The 18495-nt window shown below is 46.8% G+C and overlaps 1 protein-coding gene across 1 annotated transcript in view; it reads left to right on the forward strand.

Annotated features, from left to right (window-relative positions):
• Window positions 1-18495, forward strand: part of LOC142912429 (uncharacterized) — a 21777-nt gene continuing 3282 nt past the window's right edge. The window contains exons 1-12 of the mRNA XM_076060626.1: window positions 1-224; window positions 1246-2033; window positions 3537-3622; window positions 8595-8759; window positions 11904-11971; window positions 13207-13280; window positions 14028-14086; window positions 14219-14288; window positions 14440-14513; window positions 15171-15279; window positions 15420-15514; window positions 16421-16596. Of these exons, the coding sequence (XP_075916741.1) occupies window positions 1283-2033; window positions 3537-3622; window positions 8595-8759; window positions 11904-11971; window positions 13207-13280; window positions 14028-14086; window positions 14219-14288; window positions 14440-14513; window positions 15171-15279; window positions 15420-15514; window positions 16421-16596 (1727 nt within the window). The 5' untranslated portion in view covers window positions 1-224; window positions 1246-1282. The remainder of the gene's footprint in view (window positions 225-1245; window positions 2034-3536; window positions 3623-8594; window positions 8760-11903; window positions 11972-13206; window positions 13281-14027; window positions 14087-14218; window positions 14289-14439; window positions 14514-15170; window positions 15280-15419; window positions 15515-16420; window positions 16597-18495) is intronic.

The following is an 18495-nucleotide window of genomic DNA, read 5'->3' on the forward strand; positions in this document are numbered from 1 at the left end:
TTCCTTTGCTCTCGATTTAAAGAGTCGATTCTTGGCGCGCGAGCGTCACTATTCTACTCACGCAGCGCGGCTTGGTTTTATTTTTAAAAGTTTTAACTTTCACGTCTCGTTAAGTTGCTTTAGGAGTCTGTAGTTGTACGAAGTATACCGCAAGGCGTACAGGCCGCAACAATCGAGGCGACTCCTGCGCCTACAATCGCCGGCGGATCAAAGCATCGCCGAAGGTTGATTTGGGCCTAACTCTATCATCATCTGTGCCAGACGTCACGATCATCATCATCATTACAGAGAGAGAGATTGTTCACGATCATCATCATCATTACAGAGAGAGATTGTTCACGATCATCATCATTAGAGAGAGAGATTGTTTACGATCATCATCATTACAGAGAGAGATTGTTCACGATCATCATCATTACAGAGAGAGATTGTTCACGATCATCATCATTACAGAGAGAGATTGTTCACGATCATCATCATTACAGAGAGACATTGTTCACGATCATCATTACAGAGAGAGATTGTTCACGATCATCATCATTACAGAGAGAGAGATTGTTCACGATCATCATTATTACAGAGAGAGAGAGATTGTTCACGATCATCATTACAGAGAGACATTGTTCACGATCATCATCATTACAGAGAGAGATTGTTCACGATCATCATTACAGAGAGACATTGTTCACGATCATCATCATTACAGAGAGAGATTGTTCACGATCATCATTACAGAGAGACCACTTGTGTTGTGGCCGAAACGTCGTAAGAATTTTATTGTGTTATTTTATTTGATCAATTTATTATTTTATTCTCATTCTACGTGATGGTGACTTTACCGAAAGAACCAAAGAAGATGAATCCTTGCAGTCACGAAAGCTTTAAATCGACAAATGAATCTAGATTCTCATTGTCAGTGCAGCAAAGCACAAAATCAATACAGTAACACCATGAAAATACAATTACCGATTGACGTATTGGGAAACTTGTTGCATTCGTATTTTTAAAAAATGTAAAAATTGCAGCAACAACGCTGTTTGCCCCCACCTCCATTAACGCTACAGCGTAAACAGACGGGCGGTGGCAATTAAAAAAAATGATTCCCATTTAAACTTGTAAGTTGCTTTGCCGAGAGATCTCGCTGGTGCCATCTGGATTGCTCTGCAGCAGTGGCGCTGTCTTAATAAATTCCACATTTGTTTTTTTTTCTTGCGTGCACGTACACGGTGTCTGTGCGTCATGCAGGAAGACGGCTATCTGAGGAGTGTGCAAAGAATACAACATGGAGGGGAACGACAATGAAACCTTCGGCCGAAATTTGGGCAGCAGTTTTTCCACGCTCCCTGACTTCAAAATACAGTGCATCTTGGGCAGTGTTTCAGAGAATGAACGAGGTCACCGTCAATCTAGGCAGGTCCGGGAGCCATCGAGCCGTGGCCAGAGTCAGCCAGGGCAAGGTCGCGGTCAAACGGGGCCATTCCAGGTGATGTTGGGTCACGGGTGGTGTCAGATGGGACAAGGTGAAGGTCAATCTGGGGGGCAAATCCAGGGGCCATCGGTTCAAGGTTGGGGTAATAAAGGGCAGGGTCAGCCGGGGGAAGGCGACGGAGTGGCAATTCAAGGCCACAATCAGCCAGGGCAGGGGCCATCGACTCAAGGTTGGGGTAATAAAGGGCAGGGTCAGCCGGGGGAAGGTGACGGAGTGGCAATTCAAGGCCACAATCAGCCAGGGCAGAGCCAATATCACGACGGGAAAAAAAAACCCCAATTGGGCCGAGGTCAGACTCAGCCAAAACAGGGTCAGCGTCAACCCGAGCAGGGCCAGGGACTGTCAGGGCACGCCCATGGTCTGCTGGGGCAAGGCCGAGGTCAACCTAATCAGGGCCTGAGTCAGCCAAGGCAATCTCACTGTCCACTGGGCCAAGTCCAGGAGCCATTGGGTCACGCTTGGGGTCAACTTGGACAAGGTCAAGTGGGTCGTGGTGAAACTGGACAGGTTCAACAAGGTCAAGCACAGAGGATGCTATTGCAAGGTCAGTCAACTTGGTCATGGTCAAGTGACACCGCCAAGGTCAAGGTATTCGTTTCAGCTGTGGATCATTGCCCCGTGTATCGCCTGGCTCCGATCTGTAAACCAATCGCGCCGCTTATTTTACTTAAAACGATCTCAATCCTCCGATGTCCACATTGATCGCCGAGCACGAATTCCGCTTGCGCTTTTCAACCGGCGTTTGACGTCAGAAGTACGGTGCGGCGCTCTGCTTAGTCATTGACGATAACGATGGTTAGGCAGCGCTTGCCCCAGGAACGCAAGAGGCGGTACGTCCGTCACGTCGCGATGAAAAGCGGCTCGTCCTAGGTGTGCGTGCCTAGGGCAGGTGGACCGCGTTGGCTAGGAGACGTTAACTACCTCGCCTGGTACACAGGAGGGTCGGGGGTTCGATCCCGACCCCTGACGCCTGTTGCTGTGTATTTGGAGTTTGTGTGTCTCTCTCTCATCATCATCATCATCACGGTGGCTAGGAGACGTTAGCTACCTCGCCCGGTACGCAGGAGGTCGTGGGTTCGATCCCAACCCTGACGCCTGTTGCTGTGTATTTGGAGTTTGCGTGTCTCTCTCTCATCATCATCATCATCACGGTGGCTAGGAGATGTTAACTACCTCGCCCGGTACGCAGGAGGGTCGTGGGTTCGATCCCGACCCCTGACGCCTGTTGCTGTGTATTTGGAGTTTGCGTGTCTCTCTCTCATCATCATCATCATCACGGTGGCTAGGAGATGTTAACTACCTCGCCTGGTACGCAGGAGGGTCGTGGGTTCGATCCCGACCCCTGACGCCCGTGCGTTTGAAAGTTTGCGCGTTCTCCCCACGGCGGTGTTGATGTTGCTCCATGCCCTGCATTGTTTCCCCGCGCATTTAGAAAAACGTGACGTTTAAGAGTAATGCGGCTGATATACATTGACACGTGGTGAGGAACCACTTTGTTGAGCTTATCAACTGTGGCCAGGTCGCTTCTGAACAAGAGCTACGTATCCGAGCGGGCTCTTACATGGTAAAATAACAAGTTTAGTTTCGTTTAGTTGATGGGTTCCTTTAACGCTGGCTTTTGTCTCCAAAGTTTTTTTGGAAAAAAACGGCTGATATACATTGGAAAAAAACTTTTGGTCAGTTCGCCGATTTTTCTACAGGGCAAGCACTTTATATCAGAACGCAATTTTACTGAAGATTTATTCATATTTATGATGCTCATCATAACCTCTCATTGCCGACAGACACCCCGACTGAGCTGAGCACTAAACCTCAGTTGGAAAGTTCTAAAAAGCGATACGTGTGTCAACGTGTACCAATGTACATCTCGTGCGGTGCTATTATGAACGATGTACTTTAATACTCTTTGGTTCTATTGGGTAAAGTCACGTAGGTGAAAATAAACCCAATAGAACCAATAGAACCAAAGAGTATGGATCCTAGCAGTCACAAAAACTTTAAATCTAGGATGTACTTTAACTTAATTGTGCGCAATTTTTGTTCGCAGCTCAAGCAAACATCACTGAGCAGCATCAACCTCGGCAGAGCACGCCGCCGCCGCCGCTGCCGCCGGTGCCGCTTGATTGGCAAGAGGCAAGATGACTCGCTGATCACATTGAAACGTGTCCACAGATGTGCATCGTTATTTCACATTAATAATACGGTCATTCTAAGAAAATACCGATTCATCTAGTTTCATATTCTCGGTTCTTTCGGTAAAGTCACCACGTAGAAGGGAAACAATACAATAATAAAAATATAAAACAATAAAATTCTCGCGACGTTTCAGACATCTGAACAAGCTGCCAAATCGCTCTCCGTGGTACTGACGTTTAAAAAAAACTTTTTTCAAATTTTCTTGCTGTGGTTTTCACACCTGACGATGATCGCTGCTTGTGTTGCAGTCGAAACGTCGTGATAATGCAATTGTTTTATATTTTTATTATTTTATTGTTTCCCTTTCTACGTGGCGGTGACTTTACCGAAAGAACCGAGAATGTGAATCACTGCAGTCACGAAAGCTTCAAGTGAAAATTTATTTAGTTTCACGAAGCTTGGGGCTGCTGCCACGGTGCGCAATGGTTCAGCACGTTGGACTTGCGGTCCACAAGGTCGTGATGTCCAGGCGTGCCAGGTTTAATAGGCACGTGTCTACAATGTCCCACCTCTGTCCACTCTGCAGTATATATTGGTACACCGCAGTTGAATGGCAGGCCGCATGTGGTGGGGTAAAGTGTGGGTACTACCATCACTTCCAAGACGTCTCCCCAGCATGGAGGAGTTCAGCCCCTAGTGAGGGTTTCTCTACCAAGACGTCTTGAACAGCGTGGAAGAGTTCAGCCCCTAGTGAGGGTGTCTTTACCAAGACGTCTTGAACAGCGTGGAAGAGTTCAGCCCCTAGTGAGGGCTTCTCTACCAAGACATCTTGAACAGCGTGAAAGAGTTCAGCCCCTAGTGAGGGTGTCTTTACCAAGACGTCTTGAACAGCGTGGAAGAGTTCAGCCCCTAGTGAGGGCTTCTCTACCAAGACATCTTGAACAGCGTGAAAGAGTTCAGTCTCTAGTGAGGGTTTCTCTACCAAGACGTCTTGAACAGCGTGGAAGAGTTCAGCCCCTAGTGAGGGTTTCTCTTCCAAGACGTCTTGAACAGCGTGGAAGAGTTCAGCCCCTAGTGAGGGTTCCTCTACCAAGACGTCTTGAACAGTGTGGAAGAGTTCAGCCCCTAGTGAGGGTTTCTCTACCAAGACGTCTTGAACAGCGTGGAAGAGTTCAGCCCCTAGTGAGGGTTTCACTTCCAAGACGTCTTGAACAGCGTGGAACAGTTCAGCCCCTAGTGAGGGTTTCTCTTCCAAGACGTCTTGAACAGCGTGGAAGAGTTCAGCCCCTAGTGAGGGTTTCTCTACCAAGACGTCTTGAACAGCGTGGAAGAGTTCAGCCCCTAGTGAGGGTTTCTCTACCAAGACGTCTTGAACAGCGTGGAAGAGTTCAGCCCCTAGTGAGGGTTACTCTACCAAGACGTCTTGAACAGCGTGGAAGAGTTTAGCCCCTAGTGAGGGTTTCTCTTCCAAGACGTCTTGAACAGCGTGGAAGAGTTCAGCCCCTAGTGAGGGTTTCTCTACCAAGACGTCTCCCCAGCGTGGAAGAGTTCAGCCCCTAGTGAGGGTTTCACTTCCAAGACGTCTTGAACAGCGTGGAAGAGTTCAGCCCCTAGTGAGGGTTTCTCTACCAAGACTTCTCCCCAGCGTGGAAGAGTTCAGCCCCTAGGGAGGGTTTCTCTTCCAAGACGTCTTGAACAGCGTGGAAGAGTTCAGCCCCTAGTGAGGGTTTCTCTACCAAGACGTCTTGAACAGCGTGGAAGAGTTCAGCCCCTAGTGAGGGTTTCTCTACCAAGACTTCTCCCCAGCGTGGAAGAGTTCAGCCCCTAGGGAGGGTTTCTCTTCCAAGACGTCTTGAACAGCGTGGAAGAGTTCAGCCCCTAGTGAGGGTTTCTCTACCAAGACGTCTTGAACAGCGTGGAAGAGTTCAGCCCCTAGTGAGGGTTTCTCTACCAAGACGTCTTGAACAGCGTGGAAGAGTTCAGCCCCTAGTGAGGGTTTCTCTACCAAGACGTCTCCCCAGCGTGGAAGAGTTCAGCCCATAGTGAGGGTTTCTCTACCAAAACGTCTTGAACAGCGTGGAAGAGTTCAGCCCCTAGTGAGGGTTTCACTTCCAAGACGTCTTGAACAGCGTGGAAGAGTTCAGCCCCTATTGAGGGTTTCTCTACCAAAACGTCTTGAACAGCGTTGAAGAGTTCAGCCCCTAGTGAGGGTTTCTCTTCCAAGACGTCTTGAACAGCGTGGAAGAGTTCAGCCCCTAGTGAGGGTTTCTCTTCCAAGACGTCTCCCCAGCGTGGAAGAGTTCAGCCCCTAGTGAGGGTTTCTCTACCAAGACGTCTTGAACAGCGTGGAAGAGTTCAGCCCCTAGTGAGGGTTTCTCTTCCAAGACGTCTTGAACAGCGTGGAAGAGTTCAGCCCCTAGTGAGGGTTTCTCTTCCAAGACGTCTTGAACAGCGTGGAAGAGTTCAGCCCCTAGTGAGGGTTCCTCTACCAAGACGTCTTGAACAGTGTGGAAGAGTTCAGCCCCTAGTGAGGGTTTCTCTACCAAGACGTCTTGAACAGCGTGGAAGAGTTCAGCCCCTAGTGAGGGTTTCACTTCCAAGACGTCTTGAACAGCGTGGAACAGTTCAGCCCCTAGTGAGGGTTTCTCTTCCAAGACGTCTTGAACAGCGTGGAAGAGTTCAGCCCCTAGTGAGGGTTTCTCTACCAAGACGTCTTGAACAGCGTGGAAGAGTTCAGCCCCTAGTGAGGGTTTCTCTACCAAGACGTCTTGAACAGCGTGGAAGAGTTCAGCCCCTAGTGAGGGTTACTCTACCAAGACGTCTTGAACAGCGTGGAAGAGTTTAGCCCCTAGTGAGGGTTTCTCTTCCAAGACGTCTTGAACAGCGTGGAAGAGTTCAGCCCCTAGTGAGGGTTTCTCTACCAAGACGTCTCCCCAGCGTGGAAGAGTTCAGCCCCTAGTGAGGGTTTCACTTCCAAGACGTCTTGAACAGCGTGGAAGAGTTCAGCCCCTAGTGAGGGTTTCTCTACCAAGACTTCTCCCCAGCGTGGAAGAGTTCAGCCCCTAGGGAGGGTTTCTCTTCCAAGACGTCTTGAACAGCGTGGAAGAGTTCGGCCCCTAGTGAGGGTTTCTCTACCAAGACGTCTTGAACAGCGTGGAAGAGTTCAGCCCCTAGTGAGGGTTTCTCTACCAAGACGTCTTGAACAGCGTGGAAGAGTTCAGCCCCTAGTGAGGGTTTCTCTACCAAGACGTCTCCCCAGCGTGGAAGAGTTCAGCCCATAGTGAGGGTTTCTCTACCAAAACGTTTTGAACAGTGTGGAAGAGTTCAGCCCCTAGTGAGGGTTTCACTTCCAAGACGTCTTGAACAGCGTGGAAGAGTTCAGCCCCTATTGAGGGTTTCTCTACCAAAACGTCTTGAACAGCGTTGAAGAGTTCAGCCCCTAGTGAGGGTTTCTCTTCCAAGACGTCTTGAACAGCGTGGAAGAGTTCAGCCCCTAGTGAGGGTTTCTCTTCCAAGACGTCTCCCCAGCGTGGAAGAGTTCAGCCCCTAGTGAGGGTTTCTCTACCAAGACGTCTTGAACAGCGTGGAAGAGTTCAGCCCCTAGTGAGGGTTTCTCTTCCAAGACGTCTTGAACAGCGTGGAAGAGTTCAGCCCCTAGTGAGGGTTTCTCTACCAAGACGTCTTGAACAGCATGGAAGAGTTCAGCCCCTAGTCAGGGTTTCTCTACCAAGACGTCTTGAACAGCGTGGAAGAGTTCAGCCCCTAGTGAGGGTTTCTCTTCCTTTAAGACGTCTTGAACAGCGTGGAAGAGTTCAGCCCCTAGTGAGGGTTTCTCTACCAAGGCGCCTTGAACAGCGTGGAAGAGTTCAGCCCCTAGTGAGGGTTTCTCTTCCAAGACGTCTTGAACAGCGTGGAAGAGTTCAGCCCCTAGTGAGGGTTTCTCTACCAAGACGTCTTGAACAGCGTGGAAGAGTTCAGCTCCTAGTAAGGGTTTCACTTCCAAGACGTCTTGAACAGCATGGAAGAGTTCAGCCCCTAGTGAGGGTTTCACTTCCAAGACATCTTGAACAGCGTGGAAGAGTTCAGCCCCTAGTGAGGGTTCCTCTACCAAGACGTCTTGAACAGCGTGGAAGAGTTCAGCCCCTAGTGAGGGTTCCTCTACCAAGACGTCTTGAACAGCGTGGAAGAGTTCAGCCCCTAGTGAGGGTTTCTCTACCAAGACGTCTCCCCAGCGTGGAAGAGTTCAGCCCCTAGTGAGGGTTTCACTTCCAAGACGTCTTGAACAGCGTGGAAGAGTTCAGCCCCTAGTGAGGGTTTCTCTACCAAGACGTCTCCCCAGCGTGGAAGAGTTCAGCCCCTAGTGAGGGTTTCTCTTCCAAGACGTCTTGAACAGCGTGGAAGAGTTCAGCCTCTACTGAGCGCCCTCTAGTGGAGGCCCTTTTGCCTGCAGTGATTACGATCAAACAATTTCAGATCTGCGCCTTAAACCTTTTTACGTTCACAGCACTTGGCAAAGACGTTTTGAGGGAAAGTAGATTTAAAAAATAAAAAAACTGTATTTGTGCTTGTACATGACTTGATCGAGTTTTCGGTTGAAATGGAGTAATAATAATCAGTTCAACACATAGGCTTTCGCGACCAATTATATTCGTATAATAAATGTTTTTTTGGTTATATCGCGTAAAGTATGAATGTGTAAATGTTGTGGATTTACTCTCCGACACACCGGTGGGCCGAAGTAGTAATTCACTGGCGCGTTTTGTTTACGTGACAAACCTCACTGGCTGGGTCGGGTGGTGGAGGGTAACGACACACACTTACGCGAGCCAACCCAAGAACGTTTATCGCGAATAATCGGTCATCGGGCAGCGGAAAATCTTGATGTGTTCACGACACTACAGCTTGGGAAGCTGCTGACACACGCTCCTCATGCCGTGTGTTGTGTTTGGTTGGTTTTTTTTCTTCGCAGAATAAAGATCACGTGTCAAGGACGTACAATTCTTTGCGCTGTGAAATGAACAAGTTGAACATGTGGAAGGTCAGAGTTCACTCTGAGCTCAGCAAAAAGGAGGAAGCTGTCAGAATGGCCCAGGAGACGGCCGACGCTCTGCAGAAATCAACTCGACAAACACAGGTGGGTAGCAGCAGCAGTAAGTGGTCTCATTTCTCTAAAGCAGTGCTTCTCAGTGTGGTCACTCACCCCCGGTATCGCCGGTGGTCCACCACGCTCCTCCGGGTGGTCCTCAGGGCTGTGAGTAACACAGGTGGGCAACAGCAGCAGCAGTAAGTGGTCTCATTTCTCTAAAGCAGTGCTTCTCACAGTGTGGTTACCCTCCCTCCCGGTTCCACCGGTGGTCCACCACGCTCCTCCGGGTGGTCCTCAGGGCTGTGAGTAACACAGGTGGGCAACAGCAGCAGCAGTAAGTGGTCTCATTTCTCTAAAGCAGTGCTTCTCACAGTGTGGTCACCCTCCCTCCCTCCCCCGTACCACCGGTGGTCCTCCACGCTCCTCCGGGTGGTTCGCGGGGTTGTGATGCAGGCTGATCCGGAGAGTAATTACAATGTACGTCATTATAATTATTAAATTAAACTCGTGATATTCAAAAATTAGGTGAGGAAAAACGACCTTAACCCTCGGGTCTAAATGCGCCCCCCCTAAAAAAAAACCTCATAGCTGCGTTTAAAAAAATAAAGCGTTTGTATTCCCGTAATATGAGTGATTTAGTGTTACTGCTATTTAGAGAAACAAGCAAATGCATTTTGTCGCTAGGGGTGGCTGAGTTGGTTTGCGGGCCGACGACTTGTCGAGTTTCCGCGGATTATTTGTGCATTGCGCGCGGTCATTCTCTTGGCCTTTAATCTTTGGTTACTTCGGTAAAGTCACGTGGTAGGTATAAAGATGATAAAATGTCCACGACGTTTCGATCGCAACACCTCAAGCGCTTTGTCCTCGGGCGGTAAAAAAAGTTATCCCTGCAGTGGAACTGCTGAACCAGCGAGAGAGTCCTGTCACAACAACAACAACAGCAGCAGCAGCAGCAAGAGGTTTAATTTTTATTTTTTATTTTCGCCTGAGGACGACCGCCGCCTGTGGTGTCGCGATGGAAACGTCGTGATTTGATTCATTATTTTGTGTTGTATTTTTATACGCGCTACGCGACTTTACTTGAATGAAAGCAAAGACTGTGGATTCCTGCGGTGACGAAAAACTTCAAATCTCTTAGTCTTATTAAATTTTTATTTAAATATTTCGTAACTGCAGGGATTCATATTCTTGGTTCTTTCGGTAAAGTCACCGCCACGTAGAAGGGAAACAATAAAATAATAAAAATGTAAAACGATCAAATTATCACGACGTTTCGACTGCAACGCAAGCGATCATCGTCAGGTGTGAAAACCACAGCAAGAAAACAATTTTCACCGCCGCTCTTTAAAAAAAAATTCTTGCTGTGGTTTTCACACCTGATGATGATTGCTTGTGTTGCAGTCGAAACGTCGTGAGACTTTTATTGTTTTATATTTTTTATTATTTTATTGTTTCCCTTCTACGTGGTGGTGACTTTACCGAATGAACCAACGATTATGGATTCCTGCAGTGACGTAAACTTCAAATCTCTTCTTCGTCTTCTTCTTGATTCTTTCGGTAAAGTCGCCACGTAGAAGGGAAAAAATAAAATAATAAAAATTTAAAACAATAAAATTCTCACGACGTTTCGACTGCAACGCAAGCGATCATCATCAGGTGTGAAAACCACCGCAAGAAAAAAATGTCACCGCCACTTTTTAAAAATTTTCTTGCTGTGGTTTTCACACCTGACGATGATTGCTTGTGTTGCCGTCGAAACGTCGTGATAATTTTATTGTTTATATTTTTATTACTTTATTGTTTCCCTTCTACGTGGTGACTTTACCGAAAGAACCAAAAATATATCTCTTAGTCTTGTCAACTAAAGCAGTGGAACGCTTTCATTCAATGTTGGTGTGAGTGGCTCCTCATTTCTCCAAACCCAAACATTTATTGTCAGCTAATCGGTAAACTTCATCAATCTTTTGACGTAGACACGTAGCCAATGATCAGGTTTGGTTTTCCTCAGTGCACTGTGTGTATGTTGAACTTCTTTCACACCGTACGTAGCCAACCGTGCTATGTGTGTGTATGTTGAACTTCTTTCACACCGTACGTAGCCAACCGTGCTATGTGTGTGTATGTTGAACTTCTTTCACACCGTACGTAGCCAACCGTGCTATGTGTGTGTGTATGTTGAACTTCTTTCACACCGTACGTAGCCAACCGTGCTACGTGTGTGTATGTTTAACATCTTTCACACCGTACGTAGCCAACCGTGCTACGTGTGTGTATGTTGAACTTCTTTCACACCGTACGTAGCCAACCGTGCTATGTGTGTGTTTGTTGAACATCTTTCACACCGTACGTAGCCAACCGTGCTATGTGTGTGTGTATGTTGAACTTCTTTCACACCGTACGTAGCCAACCGTGCTACGTGTGTGTATGTTGAACTTCTTTCATACCGTACGTAGCCAACCGTGCTACGTGTGTGTATGTTGAACTTCTTTCACACCGTACGTAGCCAACCGTGCTACGTGTGTGTATGTTGAACTTCTTTCACACCGTACGTAGCCAACCGTGCTACGTGTGTGTATGTTGAACTTCTTTCACACCGTACGTAGCCAACCGTGCTACGTGTGTGTATGTTGAACTTCTTTCACACCGTACGTAGCCAACCGTGCTACGTGTGTGTTTGTTGAACTTCTTTCACACCGTACGTAGCCAACCGTGCTGCGTGTGTGTATGTTGAACTTCTTTCACACCGTACGTAGCCAACCGTGCTCAATGGGAGATGCAGTGGCATCTCAAATAACGTTGCTACATTATCTTAGTCTGCATATTGTTTCAAACTCATTAATTTCGTCTGGTTATAATCACGATTAGGTTGTTTTTGTGGATTCCCCATAGTCATCATTATGATTGGTAATTGTGTCCACTCATCATTCGTCATTGTTAACTAAAATAGAGAAACACTTGGTTTGCCAAGACAATGATTTAAAGGTGCTTCTGATCTGTTTGTAGCTTCAACTGGACAGCAATAAGATTCGTGTCTGTGGTTCCTCAGCGATCGCTTTGTCTGCATGATTGACGATGCTTTATGAAACCCGAACGTCATTATCAGTGCTGTGTGTCAGATAACAATTATCAGACAACTGTGTTGAAGCGGTATGCGTCACCTCAGCGAAGTGTGTGTGTCGTGTTTCCTTTCAGCTTGAAAATGTACACCTCAGCGCGCAACTTCAAGACGTGATTGACATCAAAGGAGATTTAATGGAGAAGTAAGAAGTTATTCATTTCCCTCGAATTTCATCTCTGTCCTCTGTTTAGGTTCCTCAACTTACTGGAGAAACCCGAAGAGCAATGAAGCTCTTTTTTTGTAACAAATGTCCGGTAGATTTCAGAGATGTCCGGTGGACTCAGGGGCGAGGAGCCAGGATTTTGACTTTGGGGGGGTTGCTGACTTCAACATTCTGAGATATCTCAGTGTGTTTGTGTTTTCCAATGGGCACCACAAATGTATAAAACTTATTATTGGATTTGAGCTGCGGAGTTTATTAATAGGTTGGAGCCGCCGACGTGGCCAGTAAGTTCGATAAGTTCGCAAGGCTGCCGCTCAAGCAGCCTGCAGGGCAGCACACAAGGTGGCAGCCTGCAGGGCAGCACACAAGGTGGCAGCCTGCAGGGCAGCAGCACAAGGTGGCAGCCTGCAGGGCAGCACAAGGTGGCAGCCTGCAGGGCAGCACGAGGTGACATCACAAGGTGACATCACAAGGTGGCAGCACAAGGTGGTAGCCTGCAGGGCAGCACAAGGTGACAGCCTGCAGGGCAGCACACAAGGTGGCAGCCTGCAGGGCAGCACAAGGTGGCAGCCTGTAGGGCAGCACGAGGTGGCAGCACACAAGGTGACATCACAAGGTGGCAGCCTGCAGGGCAGCAGCACAAGGTGGCAGTCTGCAGGGCAGCACAAGGTGACATCATAAGGTGGTAGCCTGCAGGGCAGCACACGAGGTGGTAGCCTGCAGGGCAGCACAAGGTGACAGCCTGCAGGGCAGCACACAAGGTGGCATCACAAGGTGGCAGCCTGCGGCATTTTGCAGCAGCCGGATATCCGGTTATCCCGATTTACCGACTTCCCCAAATTTTCAGGGGGGGGGGCTGACCCCCCCCCCATTCCCCCCTGTTGCTCCGCCCCTGAGTGGACTACTGGGTGGAGGTCAGAGGTCACGCCGGCAGAACAAACGAGCGACTTGTTGATGACACCAACATCCTCTCTGCATTTTCATTTTAAAAACTTTCGCGACTGCAGGAATTCACGTTCTTTGGTTCTTTCGGTAAAGTCACAGAAAACAACAAAATCACGGTGAGTTTTTATTTTGTTGTTTCCCTTCTACGTGACTTCACCGAAAGAACCAAGAATATCTTCATCTGCAATGCGCTTTGCCTTAAAATGGCGGATACGTTCCTACGAAGGTTTTCTGACCCGCCGTCCTTGCAATGTGCCCGTGTCCGTAAGGATCCGTGCCACCAGGCAGATGTGTGACGATCTGAAGGGCCAGTCCTCTTCAGTGCAACAAACATTAACCAGAGGTACATTCTCAACATTCGCCGACCATTGGACGTTGCCGGTGTTACACGTTTAGTGATTAAACTTGCTTGTCGTTGACTCACGTGGGTCACGTGCGTACGGTGATAATGACATTGACGGTGTAACACGTTTAGTGATTAAACTTGATTGTCGTTGACTCACGTGGGTCACGTCCGCACGGTGATAATGACATTAACGGTGTGACATGTTTAGCGATTAAACTTGCTTATTGTTGACTCACGTGGGTCACGTTCGTACGGTGATAATGGACGTTGACGGTGTAACACGTTTAGTGATTAAACTTGATTGTCGTTGACTCACGTGGGTCACGTGCGTACGGTGATAATGACATTGACGGTGTAACACGTTTAGTGATTAAACTTGATTGTCGTTGACTCACGTGGGTCACGTCCGCACGGTGATAATGACATTAACGGTGTGACATGTTTAGCGATTAAACTTGCTTATTGTTGACTCACGTGGGTCACGTGCGTACGGTGATAATGGACATTGACGGTGTAACACGTTTAGCGATTAAACCTGCTTGTCGTTGACTCACGTGGGTCACGTGCGTACGGTGATAATGACATTGACGGTGTAACACGTTTAGTGATTAAACTTGCTTGTCGTTGACTCACGTGGGTCACGTGTGTACGGTGATAATGGACGTTGACGGTGTAACACGTTTAGTGATTAAACTTGCTTGTCGTTGACTCACGTGGGTCACGTCCGCACGGTGATAATGGCAGCTGAAACAGAACAGGAACAAGTGGAAGCTGTTCATTCGTCGCTGAAAGCAGAACTGAAGGTAAAATGTGTGATGCTTTTTAAATTTTGTTTTCATTTAATTGTATTTCTTGAGAAACGTGTAACGGTATAAACGTACGCACGTGCACATTTAACATTGATGCTGGATCCCCGCTGTCATCCTCTCTTAAAGACGTTTGCGGTGACTTTCAGCGAATTGAATTTAAAGTCTCAAAATGACAAGAATATTGCGTTGGGCAAAGGTGAGTCTCGTGCCGGGTGACGCAATGCACGGCTGCTCAGTGATACGCAGAGCACCGTCGATGATGATCGATGACCGTTGTGGTTTTTACTGGATGAATATTGACGCGCTCAGCCACTTTGTTGAACGTACGACGCGTGTGTCGTACGCAGTGGAAGCAGCTGTGGACGCGATGGGAAGAGCGCGGTGGGACTTTGTAAACAAGTTGACGATTAAAGAAAGCCAGGTTCGTGTGAATTCATGAGCTGATCGCTTTTGCTCACATTTTAAATGCACGTTGGGATTAAAAAAATATTGGATTAAACGACCACGCATTACCTTTTACAAACCAGTGTGTATATATATAGCTCAAACCCCAAGGGTCTGTTATAATTCAGGCTCATACATTTTTGTTGATTTCAAATGTAAGAAATGTAGCTCCTAAAGGCATGCCTGTCTCAATCATAAAATATCCTTTGAAGATCAAGATCACCTTCAAATAAAAACTGATATATTAATGTTCCTATCCCAAACTATTGCCTTTAATGCCTACTATTGCCATTGTGTACAGTGTTCATACATTGCTTTTACAATTTACAAACGTCTGTATAACAATATAATGCTTAAAATGTGAATTATTTCCACTTTAGAACGTATTCAGTGCCCTAAACGCATTTGTTCAACGAAATATATGGGATGTGCACATTTCTACCTCTTTGTCTTGATTTCTCAAGTTCATTTCAGTCTGGTAAACACAACTTATCTGACTTCAATGATGACTTGCAAACCAGAAAACTCGCCTTGCCCAGCAGTAGGTCATTTCATAGATCCGTGCGTAAAGTCGTATTATTATCGTTGTCGTTCAGTAGTTAGCAAACAGAGAGTTCCGTCTCATCGCTCTTAGGCCAAAGAAATGTCCGAGCTGTTGGAGTTAAAAAATGAAGAGCTCAAAACGGCCTCGCAAAAGCTGCAAGATTCCATTGAAAGCTGCGCTCGACTCGAAGAAACAGAGCGTGAGAGCACACTTCAAGTTGCCCGCTTTTTATTGCCAACGAGCCCGGATGTGTTTGTGCGTGTGCGCGGTGGGCAAATGTCTGCACGTCCCGACCGTGAAAGTCGATCCCGATTTCGTTTGTTTTGCGTGAATTAACAGGCAACTTTCAAGCACGGCTTGAGCAAACGCAGAAAGAAAGTGGTACCCTGAAACTCGAAGTAAATCGCCGTCGGGAAGTTGAAAGCACGCTGCAGGTGACCTATCCGTTCATTTTTTTTATTTAAAGCTTTCGTGACTGCAGCGATTCATATTCTTAGCTCTTTCGGTAAAGTCACCACGTTGAAGGGAAACAAAATAATAAAATATATTTAAAACAATAAAAATTCTCACGACGTTTCGACCATAACACAAACGGTCGTTATCAGGTGTGTCGGTTTGCATTAATTTATTTATTTTTAAACGGTGTTTAAACGGTGTTTTAAAAATACATACATTAATGCAAACCGACACACCTGATGATGACCGTTTGTGTTATGGTCGAAACGTCGTGAGAATTTTTATTGTTTTATATATTTTATTATTTTTATTGTTTCCTTTCAACGTGACTTTACCGAAAAAGCTAAGAATATGTATCCGTTCATATTTATTACATCGCTAATATTGTCTGCATTCCTTAACTGGATATTTTTAACGGAATGGTTTTCTTTTTGATTTAAAGCTTTGGTCACTGCAGGGATTCATATTCTTGGTTCTTTCGGGTAAAGTCGCCACGTAGAAGGGAAACAATAAAATAATAAAAATATACAACAATAAAATTCTCACGACGTTTCGACGGCAACTCAAGCAATCATCATCAGGTGTGAACACCACAGCAAGAAAAAAATTTCACCGCCACTTATTCCAAATGTTCTTGCTGTGGTTTTCACACCTGATGATGATTGCTTGTGTTGCCGTCGAAACGTCGTGAGAATTTAATTGTTTAATATTTTAATCATTTTATAGTTTCCCTTCTACGTGGCGACTTTACCGAAAGAACCACGAATAAGGAATGGTTTTCTCTTAGCCTTTTTGGAAAAGTCTCAAGCTTTTTTCACTGTATCTGAACAAATGCAGCGGGTCACCCGCCTCATCGATTTCATCATCGTACGGTCTGAATGCAGGCTGGGATGCAAAACGCGGAGAGAAGTTTTGCGGAGAAGGAGCGAGAGTTCACCGCAAGCACCGCGGAGCTGCGGCTGTCGTGCGACAAGCTGCAGCACGAACGTCGGGACCTGAACGTGATTGTGCAAAACCTGGAGAAGGCAAACGAAGAGTTGACAGCAGCAGCTAGCCAGAGGCAAGTGGTGAACTTTTACAACACGGCACGTGTCGCGTGCCGAGACGTTATTCATCGATTTAAAGCGTTCGTGACTGCAAGGATTAATTGTATTAAATAATAAATTAATAAAATAAAATAACACGATAAAATTCTCACGACGTTTCGGCCACAACACAAGCGGCCTTCATCAGGTGAAGGGACGAGACTGCCTCAGCGCTCCAGCGCTGTCCTCCAGACATTCTCGTCCCTTCACCTGATGAAGGCCGCTTGTGTCGTGGCCCGAAACGTCGTGAGAATTTTATCGTGTCATTTTATCAATTTATTATTTTATTATCATTCTACGTGGTGGTGACTTTACCGAAAGAACCAAAGAAGACGTTAATTATCGTTGCGTCGCTATTGTCACGTACTACGCTGGTTGATGCAGGAAAGCCCCACGGCGGTGTTCTTCACTCATTTTCAGAGGTGGCGGAGGGCGAGGGCGGGTCGGGGGGGGTGGGGCACGTCCGCCGATAAGACACGGTACAGCGTGAGGGCCGCCACACGTTTTAACACCGCTGGGTTTGACAGCAGCACACGAGGACGACGACGACGACGACGATGGGGAGGTGATTTCAGATCTGGGTATTGTCAGGGGCCGCACAAGAGGCCACCAGGGGCCGCTCGTGGCCCGCTGGCCTTGCAGTGAAGGACACTGCCCCACAGTGTTCACGTTTAGAAGGGGGTCTGCAATTGTTTTGCAGTAGGGGGCGACAATTGCTTCGTGTTTCCCCCAATTAAGTTATTAGCGAGTTTTCAAGTTTGTGAATTGCAGACGTTGGGAGCTACTAAGGAGAAGGCGCTGCATTGCGTAGAACATCTCTGACTGTTGTTGTATCTGTAAAGCAAAACAAATACAGTACAGTTTAAATTTCCATTTAAAGCTTTCGTGACTGCAGGGATTCATATTCTTGGTTCTTTCGGTAAAGTCACCACCACGTAGAATGGAAATAAAATAATAAAAATAAAACATAAAATAAAATTCTCATGACGTTTCGGCCACAACACAAGTAGCCTTCCTTAGGTGAAGGAACAGAACTGTCGGGAAGACGGCGCTCGAGTGAACACTGCTAAGCTTGGCAGTGTCTTTTAAGCTGGGTGGGAGGAGCAGAGCCCCTTGACGAAGGAGTTTACATATCAACAGAAGGATTTAGCATTGAAGTAGCTAAGTTAATGTGTTGGATTAGCATGATGTTAATGTGAGGAATTAGCATGTAACTGGGAGATTAGCATGATGTTGATGTGAGGAATTAGCATGTAACTGGGAGATTAGCAGGATGTTAATGTGAGGAATTAGCATGTAACTGGGAGATTAGCATGATGTTGATGTGAGGAATTAGCATGTAACTGGGAGATTAGCAGGATGTTAATGTGAGGAATTAGCATGTAACTGGTCACGGTAATAGCTATGTTAAAGTCCGAGTTTACATATCAACAGAAGGATTTAGCATTGATGTAGCTGTGTTAATGTGTTGGATTAGCAAGATGTTAAAGTCAGAAATTAGCATGTAACTGGGAGATTAGCATGATGTTAGTGTGAGGGATCAGCATGTGACTGGTCACGGAAGTAGCTATGTTAAAGTCAGAGTTTACATTTCAACAGAAGGATTTAGCATTGATGTAGCTGTGTTAATGTGTTGGATTAGCAGGGTGTTAAAGTCCGAGTTTACATATCAACAGAACAATTTAGCATTGAAATAGCTGTGTTAATGTGTTGGATTAGCAGGATGTTAAAGGCAGAATGTTAGTGTGAGGGATTAGCATGCCGGTTTATTTTTTCCTTGTTTCAACGTTAGCACCACGGAAAGCGACGAGCTTTGTTCAGACGGACGAGTCCATCATTGTTCGGAACGGAGGAGGGGGGAGAGGGAGAAGCAG

The sequence above is a fragment of the Petromyzon marinus genome, unplaced genomic scaffold (assembly GCF_048934315.1).
Source record: "Petromyzon marinus isolate PM22_M1 ecotype Great Lakes invasive population unplaced genomic scaffold, UKy_Petmar_22M1.pri1.0 PM_G_Scaffold_20, whole genome shotgun sequence".
NCBI lineage: Eukaryota > Metazoa > Chordata > Hyperoartia > Petromyzontiformes > Petromyzontidae > Petromyzon > Petromyzon marinus.